General features: G+C 36.3%; 1 protein-coding gene across 5 annotated transcripts in view; it reads right to left on the bottom strand.

Moving 5' to 3' along the window:
- The window catches only part of STXBP5 (syntaxin binding protein 5), a 169071-nt gene continuing 161714 nt past the window's right edge, over positions 7055-14411 (bottom strand). For all 5 annotated transcript variants that reach the window (XM_005684892.3, XM_018053317.1, XM_018053318.1 and 2 more), the window contains one exon: positions 7055-12767. In XM_005684892.3, the coding sequence (XP_005684949.1) occupies positions 12726-12767 (42 nt within the window). In that variant the 3' untranslated portion in view covers positions 7055-12725. The remainder of the gene's footprint in view (positions 12768-14411) is intronic.

The following is a 14411-nucleotide window of genomic DNA, read 5'->3' as shown; positions in this document are numbered from 1 at the left end:
AAGGGCAGCAGAAAATGGCAGGACATGGGTTTGGAATGGTATATGATACCAGAATCATGGGACATAGAAGCAAGACTGCTAAGGAGCCATGCTGGCAATGAAAACTCTGGACTTCACGGTCGGTCACCAGAGGAGTCTGAGAAATTTAAAAAGACAACAGCTTTACCGGAGCTGGGATAGAATATACCAGAGAAAGAGGAGGTTGTAAAAGGAAGAGTAGATAGGGATAGAATCAGTAAGACACTGAAGTAGAGGCAATCACTGAGCAGGAAAGAAAGAGGATAAATTTGGAAATCATTTGTGAGGTTAAAAAGGAAGCACTGATGATGGATTAGATGTTGAGGTAGGGAGAAGAATAGGTGCTCAATAAGTATTTCTGGTGTGATAGCGTGGTGATGTTTCAAATGATGCATTCCCTCACCCCACACACAAAATTCCTGTTGCCTCTCACTCAGGTGGCAAAGGTGTGTTGCCATCTGTGTCCTCAAGTCACTGTTATTACTGAAGAAACAGAAAGATTAATGGCAGTGTCTCTGGATGTAACTCTAGGGAAGGGTTCTATCTTGCTCACTTTTCCATATCTAATATGAAGAACAGAATCTAACACATCCTGGTGTCCAATAAATATTTGTTGAATTAACAAGAAAGCCAATATTTTGAATGTCAAAATGGAATTTTGGAGCTCATGGTATAGACAACAGCTTTTAGGCAAAAAAAAAAAAAAAAAAAAAAAAAAAAAGGCAGGGGGAAGGGGTTTGAGTAAATGGTTACTTGGATTTCCATGTCAAGAACCGAGGTCCTGGCTTAAGCAGGAAGCAGACTATGATTTTCTCCTGTCTGTCCAGATTAGATGAGAATCTTAGATGTTGGGATGGGGAGAGAAGGCAGAGCTCTGGGCCTGACACCCTTCAGGGATTAGCTCCAAGGAGGACAGAGGAAAGATGGAACTGGCTGAAAAGTTTGAGGGTCTAAGAGGAAGGAGAACTGAGACCCTATTTCCCTTTGGAAGGAGTGCTCCACACCATGCTGGCCTGACAGCTGAGATTCTGGGATGGCACCCCCAGGCAGAGAGATTGGGAGAGCTTCCTCTAGGGTCCAGCAACCAGAGTGATATATAGGACAGCATCTTACCTGAGGCTCAGGAGGAGGCGAGCTTAGATCATTCTTCTTCAGGCACGTCTGGGAGCCAGCGTCTAAGGGGAGGGAGGGAGGAAACATAAGAAGGTTTTAGCATCTGAAAGTCTTTGGAGAGCAAGCAGCTATGAAAAATTCTAAAGGCAAAAAAAAACAAAAAAGGCTTTGAGAAGAGTTTCGGTCTTATGAGTTGGGTTCCTCTTAGCATCTTCTGAGTGTTAGATTCTTCTAAAATTATTTTTTATCTGTCATGTGTTTTCTGGAACACCACCTCGCCTGAGACAAAGCCTTGGGAGTTCTTGCTTCAGTAGGTTCATGAGAACAAGATCTATGCATAGGAACACACTGAAGAGAGAAATTATTAGAAGTTCTTTCCTGCACCCCCGGTGATAGTCTAGAATTGTATATAAGTGGAAGGAGTCTCATTTCCTAGTTCTCTAAAAAATAGTAAACGTTTGAAAGCTTATTACTGTATTTCATCAATTCTTAGATCCTTTTTCACATAGCTCACATCTTGGAAATCAGGATAGGTTATGCAAATATAATTATTAGCATTGTTGTTAGTGGTACGAATACTGGTGCCTAATTTTCAGTGGCATCTTAGTTTAATGCAATACTATGTGCATCAGATACTGTCCTGAACACTTGTATTAATAATCACTACCATCACGCAGACAAGGAAACTGAGGCATGGATAAGTTTCATAACTTGCTAAAAGCCATGTGTATCATGCAGAAGGGGTATGCGAGACAGCAAAAGAGACACAGGTGTATAGAACAGTCTTTTGGACTCTGTAGGAGAGGGAGAGGGTGGGATGATTTGGGAGAATAGCATTGAAACATGTATAATATCATATAAGAAACGAATCGCCAGTCTAGGCTCGATGCAGGGTGCAGGATGCTTGGGGCTGGTGCACTGGGATGACCCGGAGGGATGATGTGGGGGGGGGGGGGTGGGAAGGGGGTTCGGGATTGGGAACACGTTTACACCCGTGGTGGATTCATGTTGATGTGTGGCAAAGCCAATACAATATTGTAAAGTAAAAAATAAATAAATTAATTAATTAAAACAGCTTTCTTCAGAGCCCATGCTTATCCATACACTATGTCTCTACAGCTACAGAGGGTACCCCAACAGCTAGGTTTCTCTGCTGTTACCTTACACATTATCACATAGAGTCATTAAAACAATCATAAATTGGTGCTGCTTTCATTCCTATTTAATATCTGAGGAAACTGTTTAAAAAAGGTTAAGTAACATAAGGTCATATTGTTGGTAAACAGCAAAAAAGGACTTGGACCTTGACCTGATCCAGTCTCTCTTTTACCAGCTAAATGGAAACAAAGACTTTGAAAGGTAATCTTCACAATAAAGGGACAGGAAAGCAACATCCTAAGTTCAGACAATTTTTATTTAGAGATATTTTATAAATGTTCTGTGAAAATATATGTTAAATCTGCTATGACTAAACCCTCCAAAGAATTTATTTTCTATACCAGGGAGAAACAAAATAACATTTATAAATTTGTATTTATTACAAAAAAGTGCCAGGCACTGGGATACTGGCTGTTTTTATTTTAAAGGCAACTACATCTTAATTTTAATCTGATCCTATATCTTGATGATAGTTGGCCATAAACGCATCCTGGTTTGGCTTTCTGGAGCCTCACACTGCAAACATGAAATTCGGTTGAACTAACGGGGCTTATTAAATTCAAACATGATTAAATTCATTGATTCTCCATTAGGTACTGTGTTAAAGACAACGTGTCACTTTGTTTTCATCCTGATTGTAGCAGTTTTAATATTACCTGACTTGCTGATGCTGGAACCAGGTCTGCTACTTGCTCTGTCCTATTCACACGTTTTTCTGATTCACAGATCTTCTAAGGGATGAATATTTTTAAGGTCACCAAGCCTTGTGTTTGTGTGGTAATTTTCTTTTCTAACCATTTTCAGGGATTATTTTATTTCTACAAGTACTCTGTGAGGGAGGTAAACTAGTATTTGCATCCTAGTTTTACACATGAGGAAGCAGGCAAATAGAGGTCAAGTGACTTGGAAAGGTCACTGGCATAGTACTAAACAGGAATGGAAGACTGGCTTTCATACTCAGGTCAACCTGCACTTCTGAAAGGAGCTACATATAAGGCCCATTTTAAATAAACTTGGCACTAAATACAAGATAAATCTGCTTGCCTGATATTTAACCAATAACCACTCCTTGAGTTTTCATGATTGATCAGGAGGGATAAAATTTTCCAGTAGGCTAACCATTAGAAGGGTATCCCTGGTAGCTCAGCTGGTAAATAATTCACCTGCAATGCAAGAGACCCCAGTTCGATTCCTGGGTTGGGAAGATCCCCTGGAGAAGGGATAGGCTACCCACTCCAGTATTCTTGAGCTTCCCTGGTGGTTCAGATGGTAAAGAATCCTTTTGTGATGCAGGAGACTTGGGTTCGATCCCCGGGTTGGGAAGATCCCCTGGAAAAGGGAACAGCTACCCACTTCAGTATCCTTGCCTGGAGAATTCCATAGACAGAGGAGCCTGCCGGGCTGCAGTCCATGGGGTCTCAAAGAGTAGGACTTGACAGATTCTCACCGCACTAACCGTTAGAAAAGTTGTATAATAGAACCTTATAAATGGATTCACTGCACATCTTATCAAGGGGAGTTTTTGTTCAGAGAACCACATCAGGTATTAAGATTTGTGAGCTTCAGCCACAAATTTACCTGGCTTGCTTACCCACCCTGACTGGTTCAAAAGCATGGATTAAATGTAAAAGAGAAAGCAAACTTCTAAGAGAAATTAATGCAAATACACTAAGATCTAAACTAGCACTTAAATGGCCTGGACTTCTTCTCTACGCTTACTTATATACACCATGGCAGAGCCATTTAGGAACACATTTTTGACAGCCCCTCGGAATGTGTCCTACTACTGGTCTTACTCTCTGGGCCAGTGGTTCTTGTGAGGGTGGGAGTGAGTCCTAGTTAGAAGGAGAAGAGGGCCAGAAAGAGGGACTACCCTATTGGGAGTGTTTTGGAAATTTGTGGGGCCTTTTATTATTGCTGTTCTGGTAGTGTATAACCTTAAGATTTACATATTGAAAAACAACTTTTAAATTATAAATCATATTCATTTCATACCTCTGTAGTGTATTAGGCTATTCTATCAATTAAAAAGATTTATTGGAGTACAGTTTATTTACAATGTTGTATTATGTCAATTAAAAAGAAATTTACGTATATAGGAAGTATATCATCTACAGCCGATGCATTGGAAAAGACCCTGATGCTAATAAAGATCGAGAGCAAAAGGAGAAAAGGGTGGCAGAAGATGAGATGGTTGAATGGCATCACTGACTCAATGGACATGAACTTGGGCAAGCTCCAGGAGGTAATGAGGGACAGGGAGGCCTGGCGTGCTGCAATTTATGGGGTCACAGAGTCAGACACAACTTAGTGACTGAACGATAACAATTATCTACGAATGTCATTAGAGAGTATAGTAAATGAAACATCCAAAATATCTGTGATGTAAATGGGAAACTGGTTCTAGGGCATGCTCTAGATTAGATGTCTCCAAGTGTGGTGAGTGAGTCAGCAGTATCACCTGGGAACTTGTTGACAATAGAAATTCTTATTACTCCAGACTTAACTGAACAAGAAATTCTGGGGATGTGGCCCAGCATACTGTGTTTTATCAAGGTTTCCAGGAGATACTGATGCTCAAGTTTGAGCACAGCTGCTTGGACTAATGGTACCTGCAGTCACATTATTGTTAAAGGAACACAGAGGTGACTACCTTTTCTAACTGCAGTTTTCTGGCTTTTAGACCTATGCAAAGCCAATGCTTCCTTGGTTAATCATTCTAGCAAAGAGGGCGGGGCTGGACCTGAGGGCTGTCAGCACGGTTTCTGTCACTTCACACCTCTCTAGTGCTTATGCTTTAAAAATTTCTGCCTCAGCACAGGTCTTCTGTGAACTAAACTGTTTTTACTTTATCTGTTGAGATTTTGCATGTCTGGAAATAACCATAAGGAATAGGAAGGGCATTACTGCTTATGAAAATTATTTGCAAATTCACCCAATATTGAGTGTGGGGGACCTTGAGAAATATAAGGAATAATATTGCATTAGCCAAAAAGTTCCTTTGGGTTTTTCCATACCATCTTATGGAATTTTTGGCCAACCCAACAGTATTTTGGACCCAAATTGGCAAAGAAATGTGCTTGGTTAAATTAAATATTAATGAAGAATAAAGAGATTTGGGGTGAGAGGCACTGGAGAGAGAGAGATAGGGAAGAGAAATAGAGAAAAAGGGAGGGAGGAAGGAAGGGGGAGAGAAATACTCAGAGATAAATTCAACCAGGGCGATGCACAAAGGTCTTCTATTTGGGAGCAGACACACACACTCACACACACACGTGTGCACGCTCCCACAGTCACTGTGGGATAGTAACACTGCTGGTTAGCTGTCCCTTAGGATACCTGTTGAGAGCTGTACTCGGTCTTCCATGGTGGACAAATATGCAACAGACAAGTTAAATACTTGAGTCTGACGTTTAAATGAAGCTCTTAGACTTCTATACTGTAACAGCATAGTCTGTATTCTCTGAAAATGCTTTTATTAAGTGTGGACCTTACTTATATGTTGTTTTAAACAGTGATAAAAAACTATAAGGTTTCATTTTTAAAACAGTATACAATGAGAGAATGTGACCAAAATTAAAGGTCAGAATATTTTCGTAAGTTTTGAGTGAATATATGTCGATGTTAATTAAAATTTGAAAATGTATGACGACTTTGAGAGGTTTTTTCTTCTTTAAAGGATAACATTTGTACAAAAACTAAAAAAAAAATTATTATTACACAAGTAGTCACATTATCTTTTAAAATAATGGAAGAAAATCAGAATCGTCTTATATAGGCCTATGAAGACTGACAATGACAAGAATACTTCTGTCTAAAACAGTGAAAAGCACTGTAGCATTTAAGCAGGACACACCTTAAAGTTCTTTAAAAAGCCATGAACAGAGACATGAAGACAGTCTCTTTACTCTTTAAAATTTTATCACTTTACGCCTATATTTTCTGGAAAAAATACTATTTCTTTTGATTACATAGAGGATCACTACCAAAAGATCTAATCACTTTATAATAACTTAGATATTTCATCTGTTCCATATCTAATAATTTCCTGGAAGAAAAGTATCAATCGTAAAAATTAACCTTTGCAAAGTCTGCACCTTTCCATTGTTACAAAGATGAGACATGACTGCCACCATGTGGGCAATAAGATGATACAGATTTCAAAATCAAATAAACCTTCAATTTAATAAGAGAATGACCATATTCTTTATTCTGAAAATGCAGTGGAAACAATGATAAGAACGGTCAGTCCTCTGTGAGCTCCATGTTCTATATCCATTAATGTGATGTTCATTTTTGGTACAAGTAGGTGGGACACTGACAATATTAACTAGCAAAATGCCATTTATGGAAATTATCTAGTCTCACTACTTCATGTGTTCCACAGGCCCACAGCATGTTATTACTTGGGAGCCTGTTGGAGATGCAAAGTCACGCCCTACCTTAGAAACCTGGAATCCTAATCTGAATTTTGACAAGATGCTGAGGATTGTCCTACATGCTCAAGGTCAAGATGCTTTCATCTGCAGCTGGACCCTCACCCTTACCTATACTTCCCACCCAATGAAGGGGCAGGTAACTTTCACCAAAATGTTCAGATAGTTAAGAAAAGTACTGCTTGTTTTACTTGAATTATCTGATTAACTTGATTTTCCCTTTGCAGATGTAGAAATCTACTTCATTATTTGCTGAGGTTGAACTACCGGATTAATTCCACAATTTAGAGAAAAAATTAAAACAAGCTTTTCAGAAAAAAAGGGCTTAGTTTTCAGAGAGATTAGAGTATTTTATTTTGCCCAATCAGAGCCCTTCAGCATAAAGAGACATTCATATACATATATATGAACATATTCCAGAAACATTAATTTATAATACATTTTTTAAAATACCAGCTTAACGGTATTTATTTACAAAAATATTTCATTACCTACTTTTAAACCTTTTGCTGTGATAACAGTTTGTAAAGTACAGGAATGCAAAATAACTACAAAGTTTAACACATTTTTCCGTGTTTGCAATAGTGCTTTTTTTTTTTTTTAATGAAACAGTACACAGAGATGGGTTTTTTAATCATATTGAAAATGCATATTCCAGCAATCACCTTTGAGATAGTTACTGGACTGAGCAAGATTTAAAAAAAAAAATAAGTGCAGCAACTGAAAACTATCTGCATGTACATTTCAAGGTGGACACAAGCTCGAGCTCTGTACCAAGCATGCTTGCCCCCGAAGTGGACAGTGTTAGCAAAACTTAATCTTGCTCTTTTTAACATTGTTTTTGGTGTTGCATTTACAATGAACCAATAGTATAACTAGAAAGCAAGATGTTTTTCCAGTTCTATCATGTTAAGCAGAGGTCACACCTAAGGATCACAGTACCATTTATTTACAAAAAAAAAATTAAAAATAAATTATAAATTTAAAACATGATTTACCCTTTTTGCATTACTGTCTATTGGTATCTTGAATCTGTTTCCAATTTCTTACATTGTCTTCAGTGGAAGCAAAATTTAAACAACACAAAACACATTGCATAAAAAAAACCCCCCAAACTCCCAAATAAACAGGATTCCATTGTCATTAGCCTATATCCATTTTAAATGCCCGAGCCAAACAACCTACAATAAATTAATATCGGTTTATTTACATCACATACACTATGAAATTTTAATTTAATCTATAAGCCTCATTGTGAAATACTGGCAAAACTGACATTCATGATTTTTCTGATGTGAAGAGTGCAATAAAAAGAGCAATTACACATAGTTCTGGACTACTTACTCCATTTGTAAATGAGCTGTGTCTAATAATTTAAGACTGTATTAGAAACTGAAGAAAGCAATGTTATAACCTTGATAACTGGGAAGTTATTAAAACCATTTAATTCAGCTGAGAAAAGTAAGCGAAAGTTTTCCCTTTAATTTTGTTGTTGTTACCACTATTTTCTGTGCACAGAACCTTTAAAACTTCTGTGGTATAGCAAGATCATTAATATTCACAGGAAAAATAATCCCCATAGCACTTTACAAGAAACTGATCAGTGATGAAAAGTATAATTAACAAGAACTGTAAACAGTATCTTCACATTCATTTTCAAATGAAAAAAAAAAAATTTATGGGCATAAATTTCAATTCAAGAAAACAAACACCCTGAAAGGGAAAAGAACAAAAAGAGGACACTTAAAGATAGAGAAGTGCTCTTTTTCAAAGTAAATACAGATTAAAAAGTCTAGGAATATTGATCAAGTATCAAACTGATAAGGAACATATTCTATAAACTACAAAATAAAAACCTTCATTGACAAAAATACATAAACTCTGTTTTCATTTTTGGAAATTTATTTTTAAAAAAGGTAGAAGAAAATATCTGGAAAACTATTTTAAATATATATATATATATATATTTTAAAACAATAGTTAAGGTAGGCATCCAACAGCAAGCTGCAGGTATTGAGAAAGACCTTGTAATTATTGTTGTGGGCATTTTCCCCAAAATAAAATTAATATTTGAAAATGCTCAATAGAGGGTTTCTTTTAACCATAGGAATGGTATCTTTCCTGTCATGTGTGTAGACTTTTGAATGATGTATGATTCTTTAAAATTAATTGTATCTCGATATGAGATACCAGTATTTCTTATTATAAGCGTAAAACATAACTTTTTGTATGGATAATATACATACTTTTTAAGTACTTCGACTTAAACTTAACAAGTTCACCATTTTTAAAATTAAAGAATACATTTATAAAAATTCCATTTTAAAACTAAAAGTATATTCTCTAGCAGTATGTATAAATATAACATGTTACTGTATGATCTTAAAACAAATCTGAAAGTGTTGCAATAATTTAAGAGCTAGAACACTGAAACAAACAGCAAATGATTTTACTATTTTTTATCCTTGAAAACTATATAAAACCCTATTGAAGGTTTTAAAACTATGATCAGTTTAATTGTTTAAACTAGCAGCATATTCATGATTCTGGTATGTTTTATACATATGTATCAGTTGATTTGAATGGAGAAATGTGAATTCAATGACAATAAAAAGTCTTCTTTACCTAAAAAAGTGCAGAAAAAATTCAAGTTTAAAGTTCAGTGCTCTTTATTTTGCAAAAACAAACAAAATCCCCAAAGTTAAAATGTAAAATAAATCTTTGCCACACAAAATTTACCTTTGGATATAGCTTTTCTAATGTCACATGAGAAAATGCCTTAAGCAAAACATATACGGAATATAGAACTCAGGGTAAAACTTTGAAGTCCATGGTGTCTTTCACCTATTTTTCCTTTCCTCAGTTGTTTTCCCACCACTCCTGTAATCAAAAACTATGTAACACTTTCAGACTTGTTTAAAACACATATCTACGCAAAATAACTTCAGACAAACCTACAATTAAAAAGTTATAAGGAAAAGAGATATGTCTTTCTTTAAAGTTCTGTACTTAAATTGTCATATACTACACATAACAACAGACATTTAGCAGCATTTTTTCACATCCATAAGAAAATCAAATTAAGAAGTTAGCAATAGCTCAGTTATACCTATAACCATTTTTGGAAACAGTACAATTGAAATGCAAACCAAGGGAATTAAGATGATGCAAAACTTCAAATGATGTAATATACAGAAGTTATCAGAAAGTTTCAAATAACCTTCTAAAGCAAATACATAAGGATTTTGGTTTGAAAAGTGAAATGAACCAGATATGTGGTACATAAAGGGAAACCACTTCCTACTGACAGACTGCTTATCAATGAATACTTCAATGATTTTAGAGTCAAGGACAAATGCAACAAAAAATAATGTTTGAGGATATGGAGGAAGCACATAAAAATCTTTCATTTTTCTAATATTTTCTATTTTGACTTTTTTTTTTGGTTTGTTTTCCTGAAATCTTGGCTTGCTGGTGACTATAACTTTTTGTGTTAGAAAAAAAATAGAGATGTTACCTCTCAAATTACAATAAATTCCCTGGGTTAGTTATTACTGCAGACTGTCTCTTATCTACAGACTGAATCAAGTATAACTCTGAGAAGCTTATTTCCTATTTTCAAAAATACTTCAAGCTTTCCTATCCTACGTGAGTTTCTAGTTTGCTGTGCATAATTTGTAGATTAATTTAAAAATGAAATAAAATAACTCAAAATATCGATTCAAGGTTTTCTTATAAAATCCACCTCAGGTAAATGTATTTACTTCTCTATTTGAAAATAATTACAAGATTGGTTCATTTTATATACAACAGGAAAAATGACAGTTGATATAAAAATTAAGTTGATATACAATTAACACAAAACAACATAGCAAATCAAATAATTGGAGCTAATATGCCCTTACACATAAATGGGGAACCAACCATTCATGTATATTACTTTACTTAGTGCTTCTCAACTTCAAATCCAGTAACTACTGATTTTACTGATGACGTGAAACTGTACCTTTAAAAAATGGCCTTTGAAAACTTCCTGTGACATATTCTGGAACAATGGGTTTATTAGATAATATATGATACAAATTAAGCAATTTGTAAACTGCTACATGTTCATTATAAAGCTGGCATTAACTAAACAGAAATGTTACTCACAGGTCTTCCTACAAATTCAAAAACTTTTGAAAATGACTGTATTTTAAAAATATTTCTTTTGGCTTGATCAATCATCTCTATCACATATATTCAATCCCTCCCTAATGACAAAGTAAATTTTAATGTAAACTTTCATATCCCGTAGTGCACGCCATAAAATGTAAACATAAGAGCTTTATCAATGAAAATGGTAAAGAGGAAAAATGCAAAACAGACTTGTGAAATTAATGTGTTCTATATATACCTTTAATGATTGTATGGAATAGAAAAACAACCATCATGTTTGCTATCAATTTGTGCTCTGATTATTTCTTAATGACAAAAGAAAATGGTTTTAAACTATTTTTTTTTGTAGAAGAAAATATTTTAAATTTCATTAAGTATAATGCTTCTAGATTATTCATCCTTTGTCGCTTTCAGAACGATCGGTAATAATCTCAGATGAGCCTGCAGAATGAGCTTACCTACTTCCAGGTCTATCCCATTATCTCTTTTCTGTCCGTGTGTGCTGTTTTAGTACCAGTCATTTATTGTCCACTGATGGTCTCATTTCCTTTAGACTCCAATACAGACATAATTTAGTTACCAAAATGCACATATTTTCCTTTTCGGTTTTTCAAAACCTTGAAAGGACACGTACAGATTTATAGTATATTTCTACAGAAAATACTTTGTAGGTCAGACTAGACTCTTAGATAATTATTGACAATGGATGCTTTTGAGTTTTTCCATGCGACGGCATGTGCGCTAAGAGTTAATTGCCTTATCACCTGAGTGTACTGGAACTGTTAGCAAATAAAGGGGTATTTTTTTTATTTTAAAGGGAGCTGAACATTTCACTGGAATGATGAAACATTTTTTTAAAGCAATTTTAATCAAACAATGCAAAGGTACATTGGGTTAAACATTTTATAAAAATTCAAGCAAAATTAAAAACTTAGCCGATTTCAACATCTCCACAAATTTAACCAGTAAGTATTTTGGTCAAATCCACCTTTAGCTGAATTAATGAGCACAATGGCAAGAGACACTGAAGTATTCTCCTCGGCACAATGGAGGTTTCTCTCACTTTCCACATCGCACAGTCACTACATGGAAACTCCCAGAATGATGAGCAGTTCAGTCATGCTCTACACTTTTCTTTTCAATGAAAAGTGATGTATCGCCTTGTTTTGCTTTTGACAAAATATGGACTAAACACAAGTATACAATAACAAGAATCCAAGAGTAGCCATACACAAGTCAACTATGTGTATGTTTTTATTATTTAAAGCCCACCATTCAGCTTATCTGTCTAAAGATATGGTAACAAACGGTTTGTTGTTTTTTTTTCACTAATGATACTGATGACCAGTCAATTGAAGGGAGGGAAAGTCCAAGACAGCAGTTTATACTTCAGTCAATGACACAAACATAACTCTTTTGGCTTCGAGACTTCTGACTTACTGCCTCTCCCTCAAAGAGGTCAGACACTGATGGCAAACAGGACGGCACGGAGTCTGCTGGCACATGGAAGTTTAATCCAGGAATGACCCAGGAATAGTCCCTGCCACGTCTCCTCAGATCCCTCTGTTTCTTCATTTGTAATGTGTGACCACCATCCTAATTCCCAGACTGTCAGCTCATAGCTGGCCCGCACCATCTACTCCTCGTTGAGTGTGTGTGAGCACGCCTCAGTTAAAGCCACACGACTGAGGTAAGACAGGGCGTGATTGTGCTAGGAAAGAGCAGTATCCAGTGACAAACATCCCATTCTTGTTAACTTTCCTAAAGTGAAATCAATAACATAAAAAAGGAAAATTCTTTTTCCTTCTGGCTGACGTTGAACTTTAGCTGGGTTTCTGGTTATCAGAACTGGTACCACTTCTTATCTTTGTATTTCAACATCATCTAAAGGGGAGAAAATAAGAAAAAAACATGTTTAAAAAATGTTTAAGAATAACAACAGAATAACAACAGATTAATAACAGAATAACAACATTTATAAATTGGTTTCTACAGTTTTCTAAAACATTAAATTATTCCGAAGCATTCTCCAGTTTTTAATATTCAGTATTCATACTGAATGCAAGAAATAAGAACTGTTCTGTTTCAAGGAAAAAAAGACTATAACTATGAAGAACGAGCCTCAAAGGTCCTCACATTCCTTAAAAGACATGATATAAGTAAGTTTTAGCTCAGTGCATTCTTTGGTGACATAAGCTAATAACTTAAAAAATAAGTAACTTTCAGTTCTCTTAACTGAATTAAAAATAAAGCTTAAAAAACCTGGAGAAGGAAAGGCTGAGACTAGTCCTGCTGCCATCTACAGTTTGCTGAGTAGCTGACTCTGAGCCATGCACTTTCCCTGCATGGATTCACTTGATCCTCACAACAACTCTATGTGCTGGGCATTGTTAATCTTCCTGTTTTACAAATGAAGAAACTAAGGCTTAAAGAGGTTAGCCAAGATAACACAGTGGTGAAACTGGGATTTGAACCCATGTAGTCTAATCCAAAAACCCATGATTTAACCAACTCAATGTACTGTCTTTTCTATACTCTCAGATATAGCTGAGGAACATTTGATAGAAGGGAAAAGCTAACAGCTAGGTATTGAGCTCTTGGCTAAATATTTAGACCGTAGATAGATTCTAAGGCTGGCTAAAATGTTACATGCCTTAGAGATCACAGTCAGGTTCATTGTTATGTGAACATAAGTCTTGACTTAGATTTGAAGGCTCTAGCCTTTCTTTATCTGAGGTGTGTGGGCCTCATACAAGGACTCACAAAAATCTCTTTGAAAACCTGGAAAAATCTCTCTTAGGCCAAGTTACCTCTTTCATACATGCTAGCTGTCAACATTATTGAGCAAGGAAGAGATGGCTTTTGACCTAAAATTTAAAGAAGAGCTATTACTGACAGACTGGGTACTCAAATGTAAAAACAACCTTAATTTGGTGTCTTCAGGTAATAAAAGCAAAATGTCTTTGAGGGCTAGGCTAGGAGCTAAATGTGAGAAGTAACCCAGTATAAAGTACCAGGGAGTGGCAGAGCTGTCAAAATGAGAAACATGTACCCCATTCCACCTGCTGCTGCTGCTGCTGCTGCTGCTAAGTCGCTTCAGTCATGTCCAACTCTGTGTGACCCCAGAGACGGCAGCCCACCAGGCTCCCCCGTCCCTGGGAGTCTCTGGGCGAGAACACTGGAGTGGGTTGCCATTTCCTTCTCCAATGCATGAAAGTGAAAAGTGAAAGTGAAGTCGCTCAGTCGTGTCTGACTCGAGACCCAATAGACTGCAGCCTACCAGGCTCCTCTGCCCGTGGGATCTTCCAGGCAAGAGTACTGGAGTGGGGTGCCATTGCGTTCTCCGCCATTCCACCTAACAGACTTTAAATTCAGTTTTTCAAGGGTGTTATTCTGGCTAACAAAGTGTATTTGTAAGAGGCCAATTAGGCCTCCCTTACTTCACAGTCTGTTTCTAACCTCCACCAGAGCTTCCTCATTCATCAAGATGAATTCACTGCAAAAATGCACACTACTCCTCTGCATGAA

Source organism: Capra hircus, chromosome 9 (genome assembly GCF_001704415.2).
Source record: "Capra hircus breed San Clemente chromosome 9, ASM170441v1, whole genome shotgun sequence".
NCBI lineage: Eukaryota > Metazoa > Chordata > Mammalia > Artiodactyla > Bovidae > Capra > Capra hircus.
The sequence above is the reverse complement of the archived record's forward strand: the minus strand, read 5'-3'. Positions and strand labels throughout refer to the sequence as shown.